The sequence below is a fragment of the Bufo gargarizans genome, chromosome 1, assembly GCF_014858855.1.
Source record: "Bufo gargarizans isolate SCDJY-AF-19 chromosome 1, ASM1485885v1, whole genome shotgun sequence".
In the NCBI taxonomy this organism is placed as follows: Eukaryota; Metazoa; Chordata; class Amphibia; order Anura; family Bufonidae; genus Bufo; species Bufo gargarizans.
Window position 1 is genome coordinate 746,876,797 of NC_058080.1, and position 20,060 is coordinate 746,896,856.

At 46.0% G+C, this 20,060-nt stretch overlaps 1 protein-coding gene across 1 annotated transcript in view; it reads left to right on the top strand.

Annotated features, from left to right (window-relative positions):
- Window positions 1-9,768, top strand: part of LOC122930544 (zinc finger protein 420-like) — a 35,199-nt gene extending 25,431 nt beyond the window's left edge. Inside the window, exons 6-8 of the mRNA XM_044284019.1 lie at window positions 3,903-3,957; window positions 8,370-9,283; window positions 9,427-9,768. Coding sequence (XP_044139954.1) covers window positions 3,903-3,957; window positions 8,370-9,283; window positions 9,427-9,564 — 1,107 coding nt within the window. The 3' untranslated portion in view covers window positions 9,565-9,768. The remainder of the gene's footprint in view (window positions 1-3,902; window positions 3,958-8,369; window positions 9,284-9,426) is intronic.
- Window positions 9,769-20,060: the final 10,292 nt, after the last annotated feature.

The following is a 20,060-nucleotide window of genomic DNA, read 5'->3' on the forward strand; positions in this document are numbered from 1 at the left end:
AGTGTATAACGGGTTTCCTGCGTCTGGTGTTTTCTTGTAGGAGTTTACATTGTGTTCTATAGGCTTGTGCTCACTGAGCGGAGCAGCACCTGGTAATAGTTAGTGTCTGTCCATGTCCTCTGTGCTCGGCTCAATGATTGGCTTCAGCCTTTATCTTGGTGAACATAAGCCCCGCGGCCATGTTACTGGTCTGCTCCCCTGCCCTGAATTCTAATAAGACTCCAGGCTTCCTTCCTTGGGCTCGGCTGCTCTGCTGTCTTGAATCTTCTGATCAGCTCGGCCTCCGCCCCTGTGTCCTCCGAGACGAGTCCTCGCTGACAGTCTGTGTCCCACTGTACTCACACACTGACGCTCCGCCTGGAGATCCTGTCAGGCGGCAGCAGCGCTGTCAACAGTATGTAAAAATGGTTAAACGCGGAAACGAGCGGGTCCCCTAAGGAACAGTGGGCCCCGGCACTTGCCCGGGTATGCCGGGTGCTGACGCCGGCCCTGTGTCTCAAGCAGCACAACTTTCTCATGAATTTAGTCTCATCTCAGACTGTCCCCTGACCTGAAGATCCTGGGATCTGTTCTGGACACTCAAGCAATGTCCATAACCTTGTCAACAGGATAACTGCCATTCACCAGGAGGTAAGTCATTTCTCCAGCCTGTCACATTGTACAGTTCAATAAGAATTGTAGACCTGGTCACCAATCCAGGAGGTCCACTGGGCCATATCTGACATAATCTCTGCACTGTAACCTCCTCTGTGTCTGGGACAAGAATTCAAACTCTCTGGACAGTCATTTTAGAATCCTTCTACGTGTTTAGAAAAATCTGAACTGATGTAGCAGAAGACCACTTGTCTGCAAGGAAATGTTTGGTTCATCTGGAGAAGTTCCTTCCTCCTTATTCAAGAATTAGGTACAAAAGAAGTGGCCTCATCAGATTACGGCTGATTATCCTGAGGAGCTGGACGGTCTATCCATTACCTGCTGGATAATATTGGTCTACATTTTTTCTCCCATCCCTCTCGTTCCCGAGTCCTGAAGAAGACCAGGGACAAGCAGAAGCCACTTCAATCCTACCTAGTCCTGCAGGGCTTGGCTTCCATGAGCATTACATTTTTTAATGGGAACCTTCTAGAAGCTTCCATAGATGGAACAGAGGAGCCTGGAGGTGACAGAGGAGTCTGGAGGTGACAGAGGGGGTCAGAGGAGTCTGCAGGAGCGCGGAGGAGCCTGGAGGGGAACGGAGGAGCCTGGAGGAGCAAAGAGGGTTCTGGAGGGGTCCGAATGTTATAGAGGGATCTGGAGGGGGCATAGAAGTCTGGAGGGGAACAGAGGAGTCTGGAGGGGAACAGAGGGGTCTGGAGGAGCAGAGAGGGGTCTGGAGGGGAACAGAGGAGTCTGGAGGAGCAGAGAGGAGTCTGCAGGAGCAGAGAAGAGTCTGGAGGGGTCCGAATGGTATAGAGGGATCTGGAGGGGAAGAGAAGAGCCTGGAGGGAAGCTGAGGACGCGGAAAGTGTAGAAGCCGTACCGCAATCCACACGAGAAGCAGTGTTTGGCAGCACGGAGAAGGAGCGGAGGAGGAGCCGTCTAGGATCTAATCTGCTTGTGGATCTTGGAGGAGCAGCGCCGTCCGTTCTTCTTGCTTTTTGCGTCTGGTGTGAACTGAACCCACTTCACAAGGGACCTGCAGCGCTCACAGGAGGAGATACAACGCGAGACTAATTCTATCATTTTTAACACCTCAGTATAGATAACACAGGATCCACCATTTACAATCAGTGTCACAGCTTACCTCCTCCCCCTCCCTGCACAATGGCCTCTGCTCAGTGCACAAAGCATGCCCACAATCCTCTCCTGTCTTCTGTGCCCATAGTCCATGTCGCTGCTATAAACCATCTCTCTAAACGCTGCTCTCAGCATCAGGAAAGATGGCCGCCCCGTAATCATGTGCAGGAAACAGAGAGAACTACAACTCCCAACATGTCCAGGCTGTCATTATATCAGAGAAAAGAACTACAACTCCCAACATGTCCAGCCTGTCATTATATCAGAGAAAAGAACTACAACTCCAAACATGTCCAGGCTGTCATTATAGTATAGCAGAGAAAATGACTACAACTCCCAGCCTGTCCAGGCTGTTATCATAACAAATTAAACTAGAGAAATACAATTCCCCCAAATCCACACTGCTATGAAAGCATATCAGAGAACTACAACTCCCAGCATTTCCTTAGATGTATAGAGAAAAAAAATCCTCAATCCTACAGATCCTTCTCCATAGAAAGCTCCGCCCCCTGCACTGATCACATGATAGTGACATCACCCCAACCCACGTCCCTCCCCCACTCTATATAACTCGACTGCTGAGCCACGCCCCCTGCACTGATCACATGACGGTGACGTCACCTCAGGTCCTTCACCACCTCCTCTCTACACTGCTGAGCCCCGCCCCGTGCACTGATCACATGATGGTGACGTCACCCCAGGTCCTTACCCACCACTTCTCTACACTGCTGAGCCCCGCCTCCTGCACTGATCACATGACGGTGACGTCACCCCAGGTCCTTCAGCTCTGGCAGTGCAGCAGATACTGGGCAGGTCCTGGTCGTAGTCAGGGCTCTTGTTCTCTCTGGTATCAGCCATTCCTCCAGCCTGCAGGTAAGATGAGCTGTGAGGAGACAGTGTGGTGGAGAGCTCAGACATGTCACCTCTGGAGATTCTCCTCCATTACACACAAGGAATCCTTCTCCGCTCCTCAGCTTAGTCTGATGGGAGAGTAGTAGTGGGGATAGTGGGGGTTGTCATCATTCGCTGGCCCCTGACTGTCCTGGTGAGGGGCCCCTGCCTCCAGGAGGAGAATGAATGGAGCGGGGCCCGGCCTGAGCTCAGCTCTCTCCAGCCTCTTCTCTAGGAGTTCTGGACACAGCTGAGCACAGCCCAGAGGTGGGACCTGCATCTATCAGACATTTATCTCCTGTGGAGCCACCAGAGATCTCCATGTTGGGCCCCTGGAATCCATGTGGTGGGGGCTCTGAGAAGCGGGGCCCCTCCAGGCTCAGGAAGTGCGGTTCTGGAGGTGACATCTGGTCTTGTCCCCTCGATGATTTCCTCTCCTCTTCTCATAAAGGCGCCTGCAGTACTAGAAGCCTCCAGCTCCTCCAGTTCTCTCCTCTTCTCCTGAATGACCACCAAGGATGGACAGGAAGGAGATCAGCAGAAGAATATTAGACCTCACCTTGGAGATCATCTCCCTGCTGAGCGGAGAGGTAAACTTTTCTAGATTTCTCTCCTCTTTATTGTATTCTGTAACAAGTCAGACATCGGGAAGGAGAATCCATCATAGGAAGTGATAGGAAGAGTCCAGGGTCCTGGAGAACGGCCTCCAGACCTTCCAAGTGATGAGAACCTGAAGATCAGCCCCCAATATGGTGAGTGATGTATCATGTGACCAGTGACCAATAGTCATGTTGTAGGAGCCATGAGGAGGTAAGTAGGCACGTTGTACCAGGAGGAGAGGGCCGGAGGAGAGCACATGGCCCCTGAAGGGTTTATTCCCTAAGTGTCTCTCTCCATCCACAGGAGTACACAATAGTGAAGAAGACATCTGGGGACTGTGTGACTCCCATCATCCATCTCCAGGAGTCAGGAGGGCGGAGCAGGACCCCTCCCCGCATCACAGAGCCTCCCCCTCACCCCCTGATACATGAGCAGAAGATCCTAGAACTCACCCACAAGATGATGGAGCTGCTGACTGGAGAGGTGACACTGCTGGGAATGCTGGGAAATTCTGCAGTAACAGCACTGGAGGGGTCTGGGTGATGACGGTGTCATTGTGTTGTCAGGTTCCTGTAAGGTGTCAGGATGTCACTGTCTATTTCTCCATGGAGGAGTGGGAGTATATAGAAGGACACAAGGACCTGTACAAGGAGGCCATGATGGAGGAGCACCAGCCTCTTATATCACAAGGTAAGAGCCGTCATGTGCAGTGTATACACGTGTGTGCAGTGACATGTAATGGAGGAGCACCAGCCTCTTATATCACAAGGTAAGAGCCGTCATGTGCAGTGTATACACGTGTGTGCAGTGACATGTAATGGAGGAGGACCAGCCTCTTATATCACAAGGTAAGAGCCGTCATGTGCAGTGTATACACGTGTGTGCAGTGACATGTAATAGAGGAGCACCAGCCTCTTATATCACAAGGTAAGAGCCGTCATGTGCAGTGTATACACGTGTGTGCAGTGACATGTAATGGAGGAGCACCAGCCTCTTATATCACAAGGTAAGAGCTGTCATGTGCAGTGTATACACGTGTGTGCAGTGACATGTAATGGAGGAGCACCAGCCTCTTATATCACAGGGTAAGAGCCGTCATGTGCAGTGTATACATGTGTGTGCAGTGACATGTAATGGAGGACCAGCCTCTTATATCACAAGGTAAGAGCCGTCATGTGCAGTGTATACACGTGTGTGCAGTGACATGTAATGGAGGAGCACCAGCCTCTTATATCACAAGGTAAGAGCCGTCATGTGCAGTGTATACACGTGTGTGCAGTGACATGTAATGGAGGAGCACCAGCCTCTTATATCACAAGGTAAGACCCGTCATGTGCAGTGTATACACGTGTGTGAAGTGACATCTAATGGAGGAGCACCAGCCTCTTATATCACAAGGTAAGAGCCGTCATGTGCAGTGTATACACGTGTGTGCAGTGACATGTAATGAAGGAGCACCAGCCTGTTATATCACAGGGTAAGAGCCGTCATGTGCAGTGTATACACGTGTGTGCAGTGACATGTAATGGAGGAGCACCAGCCTCTTATATCACAAGGTAAGAGCCGTCCTGTGCAGTGTGTACACGTGTGTGCAGTGACATGTAATGGAGGAGCACTAGCCTCTTATATCACAGGGTAAGAGCCGTCATGTGCAGTGTATACACTTGTGTGCAGTGACATGTAATGGAGGAGCACCAGCCTCTTATATCACAAGGTAAGAGCCGTCATGTGCAGTGTATACACGTGTCTGCAGTGACATGTAATGGAGGAGCACCAGCCTCTTATATCACAAGGTAAGAGCCGTCATGTGCAGTGTATACACGTGTGCAGTGACATGTAATGGAGGAGCACCAGCCTCTTATATCACAAGGTAAGAGCCGCCATGTGCAGTGTGTACACGTGTGTGCAGTGACATGTAATGGAGGAGCACCAGCCTCTTATATCACAAGGTAAGAGCCGCCATGTGCAGTGTGTACACGTGTGTGCAGTGACATGTAATGGAGGAGCACCAGCCTCTTATATCACAAGGTAAGAGCCGTCATGTGCAGTGTATACACGTGTGCAGTGACATGTAATGGAGGAGCACCAGCCTCTTATATCACAAGGTAAGAGCCGTCATGTGCAGTGTGTACACGTGTGTGCAGTGACATGTAATGGAGGATCACCAGCCTCTTATATCACAGGGTAAGAGCCGTCATGTGCAGTGTGTACACGTGTGTGCAGTGACATGTAATGGAGGAGCACCAGCCTCTTATATCACAAGGTAAGAGCCGTCATGTGCAGTGTATACACGTGTGTGCAGTGACATGTAATGGAGGAGCACCAGCCTCTTATATCACAAGGTTAGACCCGTCATGTGCAGTGTATACACGTGTGTGCAGTGACATGTAATGGAGGAGCACCAGCCTCTTATATCACAAGGTAAGAGCCGTCATGTGCAGTGTGTACACGTGTGTGCAGTGACATGTGATGGAGGAACACCAGCCTCTTATATCACAAGGTAAGAGCTGTCATGTGCAGTGTATACACGTGTGTGCAGTGACATGTAATGGAGGAGCACCAGCCTCTTATATCACAAGGTGAGATCCGTCATGTGCAGTGTGTACACGTGTGTGCAGTGACATGTAATGGAGGAGCACTAGTCTCTTATATCACAAGGTAAGAGCCGTCATGTGCAGTGTGTACACGTGTGTGCAGTGACATGTAATGGAGGAGCTCCAGCCTCTTATATCACAAGGTAAGAGCCGTCATGTGCAGTGTATACACGTGTGTGCAGTGACATGTAATGGAGGAGCACCAGCCTCTTATATCACAAGGTAAGAGCAGCCATGTGCAGTGTATACACGTGTGTGCAGTGACATGTAATGGAGGAGCTCCAGCCTCTTATATCACAAGGTAAGAGCCGCCATGTGCAGTGTATACACCTGTGTGCAGTGACATGTAATGGAGGAGCTCCAGCCTCTTATATCACAAGGTAAGAGCCGCCATGTGCAGTGTATACACCTGTGTGCAGTGACATGTAATGGAGGAGCTCCAGCCTCTTATATCACAAGGTAAGAGCCGTCATGTGCAGTGTATACACGTGTGTGCAGTGACATGTAATGGAGGAGCACCAGCCTCTTATATCACAGGGTAAGAGCCGTCATGTGCAGTGTATACACGTGTGTGCAGTGACATGTAATGGAGGAGCACCAGCCTCTTATATCACAAGGTAAGAGCCGTCATGTGCAGTGTATACACGTGTGTGCAGTGACATGTAATGGAGGAGCTCCAGCCTCTTATATCACAAGGTAAGAGCCGTCATGTGCAGTGTATACACGTGTGTGCAGTGACATGTAATGGAGGAGCACCAGCCTCTTATAGCGGATCCTTTTCCATTCAGAATGCATTAGAGTAAAACCGATCCGTTTTTGACCGCTGCTGAGAGCCGATGACGGATCACACAAACGGAAAACCGAAACGCCAGTGTGAAAGTAGCCTAAGTCGTTGGTGTCTCAATAAAATGTGAAAAAATTTGTAGTAAAATTCTTGTCCGGCATCGGCTTTAAATTGCTAAATGTGACCATGTTGTCCATCACTTAAGCGATTATCTGCTCATCCCCTTCAGACTGAACGTGTGACTTCTAGCAGTAACTGCATGTCCCAGAATGTTCCAGCTGCATTAGGGTCCATTCACACGTCCGTTTTTTCTTTCCTGATCTGTTCCGTTTTTTCAGGAACAGATCAGGACCAGATCTGGACCCATTCATTTTCAATGGGTCCTGGAAAAAATCGGACAGCACAATGTGTGCTGTCCGTTTCCGTTGTTCCGTTCCGCATGTCCGTTTAAATATAAAACATGTCCTATTCTTGTCCTGAAAAATCGGATCCTGGTACAATACAAAGTCAATGGATCCGCAAAAAACGGATGACATTCGGATGTCATTCCGTATGTCATCCGTTTTTTGCGGATTCCGTTCCTGGAAACACATAACAAATTATTATTATTTTTTTTCAATTTTTTTTCAAAGAAATCCAAACAACTTTATTTGATTATTGAAATGTATACATGCTCCCGTTTTTTGCGGATCCGCAAAAAACGGATGACATACGGAAACATTTTCAGGAACAACAGATCTGCAAAAAACGGACCGTTTTTCAGGATGAAAAAAAAACAGGACGTGTGAATGGACCCTTAGAGCGTGTTCACACAGGGCACATTTATTGTAGACATGTCCATGTATTGGGTTGTTTCTGCAGCAGGTGCATGGATTATTACAAGCCACATTCAGGGCAGCGGGACAGTCACAGAAATGTCTGCAGCTGATCTGCTCTGTGTGAACTTGCTGGTAGATAACCAGTGACTGATCTGCGCTTCTCTTATAATCTGTCCAAAAAGGGGGGATTTTAAGGTTCCACATATAGAAACAACAGGCAGGTTCTGCAGGGGCGGGGCTTACAATGCTCCATTGTGACAGAAAAGCCAAGCACTAAGTGGTATAGAGGTAGACAGACTTGTGTAGCTGTGCAGCAGGTCTGTCCTCCAGCCCAAGCTCCTGTGATAAATGTGGAGCATCTCTAGATTTACTCTGTACGTTTTAAACAGGATTAGTAAATCTGCCCAGTTGTTTACCCAATGGTTGCAGGGTGTCCAGACCATGAGGCAGCAAAGCAGCTCCAAACCGTAATGTCCCCCCACCAGCTACAAATCATGATGCCCCACTTCACCAGCTCCAACCATGATGCCTCTTGTTTTATTCATATGATGTCTAGTTGCTGTTGAAAGGCAAAATGTGTTGGCAGAGAGCAGGGCTCGTTTCCAGACATGGCCAGGCTTTTCAAATTTTCTGGTTCTGTTAAGTCATTATTTACTGTATGTAACAAAAGTCATGACCGGGTGTAAACCAGAATCCTGGACTTTGTCAGGAAGTTATAGAAGCTTTGTAAGGCTGGGATCACAAGTGCAGTTTTTTGGCCAAAGTCAGGAATGGATTCCAAATGAATGAACACTTCTCCTTCCTGCTGGATCAACTTCCAGACGAATTGGAATGTTATCAGTTTGTCTACTCTGTAGTTTGCACACAAAAAAACTTTAAAACAAATTTTCATTTTTATCTGAACAGAAAATCCCAGTAAGAAATGTGAAAATGTCATGTTACCACTAGATGAAGATATCCTGCAGCGCTCTTCAGGAGAAAACCTCATTACCCTTAATGTACATCCAGGACTTCACAGTACAGATCTGTCATATAATCCTCCTAATTATGAGGAACCTTCTCCGGACCAATCACAGATTGTTACCGCAAGTACAAGTCAGAAAGGGATTAAATGGTTTAATTGTGATAAAGAATCCACAAACAGCTCAGGACTTTCTACACACCGAAGACGACACAAAGGAGAGAAAATGTATTCATGTATAGAATGTGGAAAATGTTTTACACGGAAATCATATCTTGTTTTACATGAGAGAATTCACACTGGGGAAAAGCCATATTCATGTTCAGAATGTGGGAAATGTTTTACACAGAAATCCAATCTTGTTATACATGAGAGAAGTCACACAGGAGAGAAGCCATATTCATGTTCAGAATGTGGGAAATGTTATACACATAAATCCAATCTTGTTATACATGAGAGAAGTCACACAGGAGAGAAGCCGTATTCATGTTCAGAATGTGAGCAATGTTTTACACGGAAATCATATCTTGTTTACCATGAGAGAAGTCACACAGGAGAGAAGCCATATTCATGTTCAGAATGTGGGAAATGTTTTATACAGAAATCAGATCTTTTTATACATGAAAAATATCACACAGGAGAGATGCCATATTCATGTTCAGAATGTGGGAAATGTTTTCCACAGAAATCCAATCTTGTTACACATGAGAGAATTCACACTGGTGAAAAGCCATATTCATGTTCAGAATGTGGGAAATGTTTTACACAGAAATCATATCTTGTTTACCATGAGAGAATTCACTCTGGGGAAAAGCCGTATTCATGTTCAGAATGTGGGAAATGTTTTACACAGAAATCATATCTGGGGAAAAGCCGTATTCATGTTCAGAATGTGGGAAATGTTTTACACAGAAATCATATCTTGTTCACCATGAGAGAATTCACACTGGGGAAAAGCCGTATTCATGTTCAGAATGTGGGAAATGTTTTACACAGAAATCAGATCTAGTTAAACATAAGAGAATTCACACAGGAGAGAAGCCATATTCATGTTCAGAATGCGGGAAACGTTTTTCAGATAAATCAAGTCTTCTAAAACATAAGAGGAATCACACAGGAGAGAAGCTGCATTCAGAATAAGAAAAATGTTTTTGCTTCTAAAGCCATAATTAGGGGTCATTAGTGAAGTCACACAAGAGAGAAGCCATATGGCCACAATATAATGAAACAATATATCACTGGGTCATAGACATTGTTTTCATTTCAGGTTATATATTTGGATATAAAAGCTTAATAGATGTTGCATAACGGCTTCTATAAAACATCTAATAAATCCTGTTTAGGAAGACATATTATGTTCATGACTTATATTTTAAACCTTACCGTTAACCCTTTCTGCCCCGGAGGGTTTTTCGCATTTTCGTTTTTTGCTCCTTACCTTTCCAGGACTTTTGTATTTCGAAGTTTTCATAGCCGTATGAGCGCTTGTTTTTTGTGGGACAATTAGCATTTTCTAATTCCACCATTTAATATTGCATATGATGTATTGGGGAGATGGAAAAAAATTCCATGTGGTGTGCAATGTTAAATATAAATATCTCCTCCTCAGAATTGGCAGTCGTGGAGGCATATAAAGAGGAGGCTGTCTTCTGTAATTGTACACAACCTCCACCGAGAATCAAACAATTCCACAATGCATGAAGAACCTTGCTGAGCCCTGGAAATAACCGATAGTGTGTGTCCTTCACATTCACCTTCTATGTGCGTTGTTTAGAAAAGGTATGTTTTCTGTCTGTGACCTTCAGAAGATTGTTCCTGCGCCTCTTTTAATGCCCTACTGGTATCTTGGGTAGGCGTTAACCCAAACGCCCTTTCCGCCTCCTCAACCTCCCTGTGCATCCTGACATCCTCTGCTTTAGACCTATACTTATGTGCACTAATGGACTTAATCAATAGCCCTCTCAGATGTGCTTTCATAGCATCCCATACCGTATGAGGAGACGACGTGCCTGTATTAAAAGTTAAATATTCTTTAAGGGATACAGTCATATTTGTCAGGTCCCCCAGAATTTGCAACCAAACTGCATTGCATTTCCATATTTTCGGCCCTATTCTAGCCCTCCCAATGTCCAGCTCCACTTCCAGTATGGAATGGTCTGAAATCGACCTGGGGAGATAATCGGAGGAACTAACAATCGGAAACATCCCATCATTCACCAGTGCTAAGTCTATTCTAGATAAGGTGCAATATGGACGAGCTACATGAGTAATTATGTACTGTCGGTGCCTGAGTCTCCATACATCCAGTAAACCAACCTCTGTGATGATATTGCACAGTGCCGATCCACCCGGGGATCTTCCAGATCCCTCCACCCTACATCTGTTCATCCAATCATCCGGTGTACAGTTGTAATCTCCCAACAACATCCACGGAATTCCAGAATATTTTCCCACATACTCAAGGATCACTCTCAGCAGGGTCGCCGCAAACGGCGGAGGAATATATAATGCAATCATCTGAATGCCTTCCACATTGCATAGTAGATAAACAGATCTTCCCTCCTCCTCTAAATATTCCTTAATGCATTCAAATCTAATGTCCTTATGTCTAATATACTTACTCCCCTGGAATGTGAGGATAACACCGCATGAGCAAGCTTTTTTAACCAATGTAATGTATCCTTGGTTAGGTGCTTTTCTTGTAAACAGCAGATAGCTGGCTGAAAACGCAGTAGTAATTGAAAATACTATGACGCCAGCGCGTGTCAGCCATACCTCTCACATTCCAGCTGAGTATCCTAGTCATGCGTGTCATAGTCTTGATATAAACCATAAAAGTGATTCTACATATAATGTGATGATAACCCTATACCTATGTTGGAGTGAGTACCTCCCCTCCCTTTCCCTCCAAAACCCCTCACAGATTTATTCCAACAGGAAGAATTTTTAATCAGCTCTTCCCTAGGGCTCTCCTTATGCTACTTTCACACTTGTGGCAGTGTGATCCAGGGGCAGGTCCGTCGTCTGAACTGCCCGCCGGATCCGCCGATTTGGATGTAACTGAAAGCATTTGTGAGAAAGATCCGGATGCGGTTCCGTCTCACAAATGCATTGCAAGAATGAATACGTCTCTCCGCTTGTCATGCGGACAGACGGATCCGTCTTGTATTTCTTTTCACATTTTTACCGATCTGCGCATGCGCAGGCCGGAAGGACGGATCTGGCATTCCTATGGGCAAAAATTCCAGATCCGGCATTCAGGCAAGTCTTCAGTTTTATATATATAGACTCCCTGATCAGCATGCTACGGTTTTATCTTTTGCCTGATCAGTCAAAACATCTGAACTGAAGAGATCCTGATGCATCCTGAGCGGATTACTCTCCATTCAGAATGCATGGGGACATGCCTGATCAGTTCTTTTCCAGGATATAGAGCCCCTGTGACAGAACTCTATGCCGGAAAAGAAAATCGCTAGTGTGAAAGTGCCCTTAACTCGAATGCCCACCTTTTGAAACAGCATATATAACTTTGCAATATATAACTGCTCTTAAGAGAAAGATATGAATTAGAAACTCTTCTTGAGTTGCACTTGTAGTGCACTACTCATGCTCCTGTTACAGAGGAACCAACATATTTTCTATATTCGTAAAAGTCCCATCAGTGGAAGCAGCAACAGATGAAATGTCCCTCTTCACTTTGCATTTCTAAAAAAATACAGGGAAACAAAGAAAGAGACCACACATAATACATTAAGAGAGTAAGTTCCCAGAGATCTTCTTCTCAGGCATCCGTATCTCGCACTTTCAATTGATTTTCATGGCAGTCCAACCAATGTGCCGCGGTCACGGCGGACAGGATATCAGATACACAGAAAAGTAAAGAAACAAGTTTCTAGGTGAGAAGCTGAGGATAATCCCTACCAGCTCTCCCTATACTGCTATGCCCACGTTCAGACCCTTAACCTCCTCAGGACCGCCGCACGCAGGATTGCGTCTTTGTAGCGGCCCTGTTATTCCTCCTGGACGCGCCGGCTTGTCATCTCACAAGACGCGAGATTTCCTGTTAACGCGCGCACACAGGAAGTGCAGGTAAACTAGCTGATCTACAGCCTGCCAGTGGCGACCGTTCGCTGGCAGGCTGTAGATGCAATTTTTTTAACATTCAGACGTCCGTATGTGTTTTGAGGATCCGCGGATCCATGGATCGGATCCGCAAAACACATACGGACGTCTGAATGGAGCCTTACAGGGAGGTGATCAATGACAGGGGGGGTGATCAGGGAGTCTATATGGGGTGATCACCCCCCTGTCATTGATCACCCCCCTGTAAGGCTCCATTCAGACGTCCGTATGTGTTTTGTGGATCCGATCCATGGATCCGCGGATCCTCAAAACACATACGGACATCTGACTGGAGCCTTACAGGGGGTGATCAATGACAGGGTGGTTATCACCCCATTTAGACTCCCTGATTACCCCCCTGTCATTGATCACCCCCCGTAAGGCTCCATTCAGACATTTTAGCGGAAATTGATTTTTTTTTTTTCTTACAAAGTCTCATATTCCACTAACTTGTGACAAAAAATAAAATCTCACATGAACTCACCATACCCCTCACGGAATCCAAATGCGTAACATTTTTTAGACATTTATATTCCAGACTTCTTCTCACGCTTTAGGGCCCCTAAAATGCCAGGGCAGTATAAATACCCCACATGTGACCCCATTTCGGAAAGAAGACACCCCAAGGTATTCGCTGAGGGGCATAGTGAGTCCATGAAAGATTGAACTTTTTGTCCCAAGTTAGCGGAAAGGGAGACTCTGTGAGAAAAAAAAATAAAAAATCAATTTCCGCTAACTTGTGCCAAAAAAAAAAAATCTTCTATGAACTCGCCATGCCCCTCATTGAATACCTTGGGGTGTCTTCTTTCCAAAATGGGGTCACATGTGGGGTATTTATACTGCACAGAAAAAAATGTGGGGGGTTCAGCCAGCACATCCTTGTATGCAGGTGCACATTGCTATGGCGAAATACAGATACAAACGTAAAAACACAAATGCAATCGTACTCTGCAACCAGCACTCTGCCCTGCCTCTATGCTGGATGTTGAATGAGGCATTGGTGTACATTTTGGCCAAAGCATAATAAGTCACTCACCACATCAAGGTTGCCTCCATGAGTTGTCCCTAACACTAGTTCCTACCTGTTATGGGCCATGACAGCCACACAAAGTCCAGGGAGTGCAGGTACAGCATGCACGCCAAGCACACTCTGCTTTTAACCCAGTCCGGTGCCATAGTAGTTTTCATTGGATCCAGGGATGCAAGTACCATCATGCATGCTGAGCCCACTATATACTTCTCCTGGAGCCAAATGGCTACTGGTAGGTGCTATATAAGCAGACTCAGTTTTTTACTGACTTTAAAACCAGCCTCCAGGGCATACTAACTGGTCAGGTGTGCATGACTATATGGAGATCGCCACACCTCCAATATATACTACAAAGAAAAAAATGTGGGGGGTTCAGCCAGCACAACCTTGTATGCAGGTGCACATTGCTATGGCGAAATACAGATACAAACGTAAAAACACATGCAATAGCACTCTGCAACCAGCACTCTGCCCTGCCTCTATACTGGATGTTAAATGAGGCATTGGTGTACATTTTGGCCAAAGCGTATTTATACTGCCCTGGCATTTTAGGGGCCCTAAAGCGTTAGAAGAAGTCTGGGATCCAAATGTCTAAAAATGCCCTCCTAAAAGGAATTTGGGCCCCTTTTGCGCATCTAGGCTGCAAAAAAAGTGTCACACATGTGGTATCGCCGTACTCAGGAGAAGTTGGGCAATGTGTTTTGGGGTGTCTTTTTACATATACCTATGCTCGGTGAGAGAAATATCTCTCTATAATGACAACTTTGTATAAAAAAAAATGGGAAAAGTTGACTTTTAGAGAGATATTTCTCTCACCCAGCATGGGTATATGTAAAGAGACACCACAAAACACATTGCCCAACTTCTCCTGAGTACGGCGATACCACATGTACGACACTTTTTTGCAGCCTAGGTGGGCAAAGGGGCCCACATTCTAAAGAGCACCTTTAGGATTTCACAGGGCATTTTTAACACATTTGGATTTCAAACTACTTCTCACGCATTAGGGCCCTAAAATGCCAGGGCAGTATAACTACCCCACAAGTGACCCCATTTTGGAAAGAAGATACCCCAAGGTATACCGTGAGGGGCATGGCGAGTTCCTAGAATTTTATATTTTTTGTCACAAGTTAGCGGAAAATGATGATTTTTTACAAAGTCTCATATTCCACTAACTTGTGACAAAAAATAAAAACTTCCATGAACTCACTATGCTCATCACAAAATACCTTGGGGTGTCTTCTTTCCAAAATGGGGTCACTTGTGGGGTATTTATACTGCCCTGGCATTTTAGGGGCCCTAATGTGTGAGAAGTAGTTTGAAATCAAAATGTGTAAAAAATGCCCTGTGAAATCCTAAAGGTGCTCTTTGGAATGTGGGCCCCTTTGCACACCTAGGCTGCAAAAAAGTGTCACATATGTGGTATCGCCGTACTCAGGAGAAGTTGAGCAATGTGTTTTGGGGTGTCTTTTTACATATACCCATGCTTGGTGAGAGAAATATCTCTCTAAAAGACAGCTTTTCCCATTTTTTTATACAAAGTTGTCATTTGACAGAGATATTTATCTCACCCAGCATGGGCATGTGTAAAAAGACACCCCAAAACACATTGCCCGACTTCTCCTGAGTACGGCGATACCTCATGTGTGACACTTTTTTGCAGCCTAGGTGCGCAAAGGGGCCCAAATTCTAAAGAGCACCTTTAGGATTTCACAGGGCATTTTTTACACATTTTGAATTCAAACTACTTCTCACGCATTAGGGCCCCTAAAATGCCAGCACAGTATAACTACCCCACAAGTGATCCCATTTTGGAAAGAAGACACCCCAAGGTATTTTGTGATGGGCATACTGAGTTCATGGAAGTTTTTATTTTTTGTTACAAGTTAGTGGAATATGAGACTTTGTAAGAAAAAAAAAAAAATCATCATTTTCCGCTAACTTGTGACAAAAATAAAAAGTTCTATGAACTCACTATGCCCATCAGCAAATACCTTAGGGTGTCTACTTTCCGAAATGGGGTCATTTGTGGGGTTTTTCTACTGTCTGAGCATTGTAGAACCTCAGGAAACATGACAGGTGCTCGGAAAGTCAGAGCTGCTTCAAAAAGCGGAAATTCACATTTTTGCACCATAGTTTGTAAACGCTATAACTTTTACCCAAAGTAAAAAGTGGTCTGGTCATTAAGGGTGTTTAAGCTAGGGGAGCTTAGGTGGTTAAGGTGAGAATAACGTGTCCTCGTGCGTGGGCTGAAAATACCCTAAAATCCCTAAGATAGTGAAAGGGGAATAGAGGCAGCCTGCTCCCTCAGAACCTGGAGGGGACGGGCGTCTCTCTAACAGCCTAGACAGCAAACCACCAGATAACAAAAAAACAACTTATCTTTTCTGAGCAGGAACAGCCAATCCTTCCTTCCTTGCTTTCACAGAGACAGACAGAAGCTATAACCCGCACGGAACACTGGGAGTGGGTGTAATTTAAACCAACGACCCCACCCAGTGCACCTGAAGGGAGGCAGATCTAGCTCGACCCCAAAACAAAAGACTAGACACGTGCTGCTAATCTGGCAGACCTCCGCACGTAGCCCGAGCAGGGCATGACAGTACCCCCCCCTTCTACGGTTGACCTCTGGACACCCCGGACCAACCTTATCCGGGTGGGATCTGTGAAAAGCCTTCACCAGTCGGCTGGCACTGACATCCAGCGCCGGAACCCACATCCTTTCCTCGGGGCCATATCCCCTCCAGTGTACCAAGTACTGAAGGGAACCCTGAAGAACTCTAGAGTCAAGAACCCTGGAGATCTCGAACTCTAAATTTCCATCAACCAGCACAGGAGGAGGAGGCAATGGCGATGGTTCCACCGGTTTCACATATTTTTTCAGTAAAGACCTGTGGAACACATCATGGATCCTCCAAGTCTGCGGAAGATCCAGCCGAAACGCTACTGGATTGACGACCGCAGATATTTTGTACGGTCCAATAAATCTTGGACCCAGTTTCCAAGATGGCACTCTCAGTTTAATATTTTTAGTGGACAACCACACCAGATCACCCACATACAGGTCCGGGCCAGTCACTACGTCTCTTGTCAGCCATTCGCTTATACCTCTCACCCATCTTCTCCAAATTCACTTGAATCCTCCGCCAGATAGAAGACAAGGCAGAAGAAAATCTCTCCTCCTCTGGCATCCCAGAGGAACTAGTCCCAGAAAAGGTACCAAACTGAGGATGAAAACCGTATGCGCCAAAAAATGGCAACTTACCCGTGGACTCCTGCCTACGGTTATTCAAAGCAAACTCTGCTAGGGACAAGAATGAGGACCAGTACTCCTGATTCTCAGCCACAAAGCACCTCTAGTCGGTCTCCAGGTTTTGATTAGTACGCTCTGTCTGCCCATTCGACTGCGGATGAAAAGCCGAAGAGAACGAAAGTTGAATACCAAGCCGAGAGCAGAACGCCCTCCAAAACCTGGAGACAAACTGCGTGCCCCTATCAGAGACCACATCCGAAGGAATGGCTCGCAATTTCACGATATTATCAACAAAAATCCGCGCAAGAGTCTTGGCATTGGGCAGACTAGCTAACGATATAAAGCGAGCCATTTTACTAAAATGGTCAACAACCACCAAAATTACTGTTTTCCCGGAGGAACTCGGCAGATCCGTAATAAAGTCCATAGACAAGTGTGTCCAAGGATGAGACGGAATGGACAAAGGAAGAAGTGAACCAGCAGGTCGAGTATGAGCAACCTTTGACCATGCACAGGTTTCACAAGCTGCCACGTAATCCTCAACGCGGCAGCTTGTCAAACCTTTGACCGTGCACAGGTTTCACAAGCTGCCATGTAATCCTCAATGCTCTTATGTAACCCGGGCCACCAGAACCTCCGGGACATAAGATCAAAGGTGGACTTACCACCAGGATGTCCAGCCAGGACAGTATCGTGATGTTCCTTGAATACCTTGTGTCGCAGTCCATCAGGAACAAACAACCTCCCTGGGGGACAAGAATCAGGAGCCCCCTCCTGGGCTTCCAACACATCCATCTCCAATTTGGGGTACAGGGCAGAGAACACCACCCTATCAGCCAAAATCAGAGCAGGATCCTCTGAATCACATCCCCCAGGAAAACTGCGAGACAACACATCTGCCTTGACTTTTTTACCCCCGGGCAAAAAGTAACCACAAAATTGAACCTGGTAAAAAACAGTGACCATCTGGCCTGTCTAGGGTTAAGACGCTTGGCAGATTGCAGGTAAGCCAAATTCTTATGATCCGTATATACTGTAACGGGGTGCGACGCCCCCTCCAACCAGTGACGCCATTCCTCAAAGGCCAATTTGATGGCCAGCAATTCTCTATCTCCCGCATCATAATTCCTCTCGGCGACCAAGAGCTTCTTGGAAAAAAAAAGCACATGGAACCCATTTGCCAGGAGATGAACCCTGCGACAGCACTGCTCCAACCCCTACCTCTGATGCATCAACCTCCACCACGAATAGCTGAGACACATCGGGCTGCACCAGAATGGGAGCAGACGCGAAACATTCCTTAATAGTCGAAAAGGCCTGCAATGCCTCATCCGACCAGACAGAGACGTCGGCACCCTTCTTATTCATATCGGTCAGAGGTCTTACAATGGTAGAATAGTTAAAAATACATTTTCTATAATAATTAGTAAACCCCAAAAACCACATCAAAGCTCTCCGGTCGATCCCATTCCAGAACCGCCCGGACCTTTTCGGGGTCCATACGAAAACCGGAGTCAGAAAGCAGATATCCCAGAAACGGAAGCTCCTGCACAGAAAACACACATTTCTCCAATTTTGAATATAATTTATTCTCCTAAAGGATCGTCAAAACCTGTTTCACGTGATCCTGATGGGTCTTCAGATCAGGAGAGTAAATGAAAATGTCATCCAAGTAAACTACTACGAACCTTCCCACAAAATGATGAAAAATGTCATTGACGAATCGCTGAAATACCGCTGGTGCGTTCGTCAACCCAAAAGGCATAACCAGATTCTCGAAATGACCCTCGTGCGTATTGAAGGCCGTTTTCCACTCATCCCCCTCCTTGATTCTGATCAGATTGTAGGCCCCTCTTAAATCCAACTTGGAGAACAACTTGGCTCCAACAATCTGATCAAAAAGGTCGGAGATCAAAGGTAGGGGATACGGATCCCGGACCATAATACGGTTCAATTCCCGGAACTCCAAACAAGGTCTCAGCGATCCATCCTTTTTCTTTACAAAGAATAAACCCACTGCCACCAGAGACTTAGATGGCCTAATATGACCTTTTGCCAAACTCTTGGCGATATACTTCCGCATGACCTCTCTTTCAGGTTGAGAAAGATTGTAAAGCCGAGACTTTGGAAACTTAGTCCCTGGGATGAGATTAACTAGACAATCATAGTCACGATGAGGGGGCAATTCCTGAGCCCCACCCTCCGAAAATACATCCGCAAGATCTGAGAGGTACTGAGGTAGAGCTGCAGTAGACACACCAGAGATAGATGTGCCAAGACAATTATCTGAACAAAATTCACTCCAACCAGTGATCTGTCATGCCTGCCAATCTATAATTGGGTTATGTTTTGTCAACCACGGTAACCCTAAGACTATAGGAGCGGGCAAGTCCTTCATGACAAAACAAGACATAACCTCAACATGTGAATCACCCACCCTTCACAGAATACCATGAGCAATGTGAGTGAGACTCCTTTGAGAAAGAGGGGAAGAATCAATTGCGAAAACCGGAATCTCTCTTTCTAAAGTGCAAGTACTTAGACCCAGATTTTGAAGAAAAAGAAAATCAATAAGGTTTACCCCAGCACCACAGTCAATAAATACTTCAACAAAATATCTTCTTGAGTCTAGCGCCACCATAGCTGGAAGGAGAAAACGAGTATTACAGGGAGCTTGCATACCAGCTTGCTCCACCACTCCATTCACACTAACAAGAGTCAGGAATATTTTTTTTTTTTTAATAGAACCTCTTTGTGATTCTTTCTCATCAACCTGCGGTTTAACAAAAGGACAAGCAAAAATAAAATGACCACTTTTTCAACAGAAATAACATAGTTTATGCAATCTCCTAAAGTCTCTACGGAAAGATACCTGACCCAGCTGCATGGGTTCCTCCCCTACCCCAGAGTTATAAGTAATATGACCCTGGGAAACAGGTGAGATGAACTCACTCACAGAAGGGATCCCTTGCGCGGAGGGAGCCTTACACCTTTCTCTAATACGTCTATCTAACCGTATTGCCAAAGACATAGCATTCTCCAATGTATCTGGGTACTCATGAAAAGCAATGGCATCTTTCAATCTCTCAGATAACCCCTGACAAAACTGACTACGTAATGCATTACACTCTGACTTGGTGGCCCATCTCCTAAACTCAACGCAGTAAGCCTCTGCAGTATGTTCACCCTGTAATAAACAGCGCAGTTTAGATTCTGCCATCAAGACCCGAT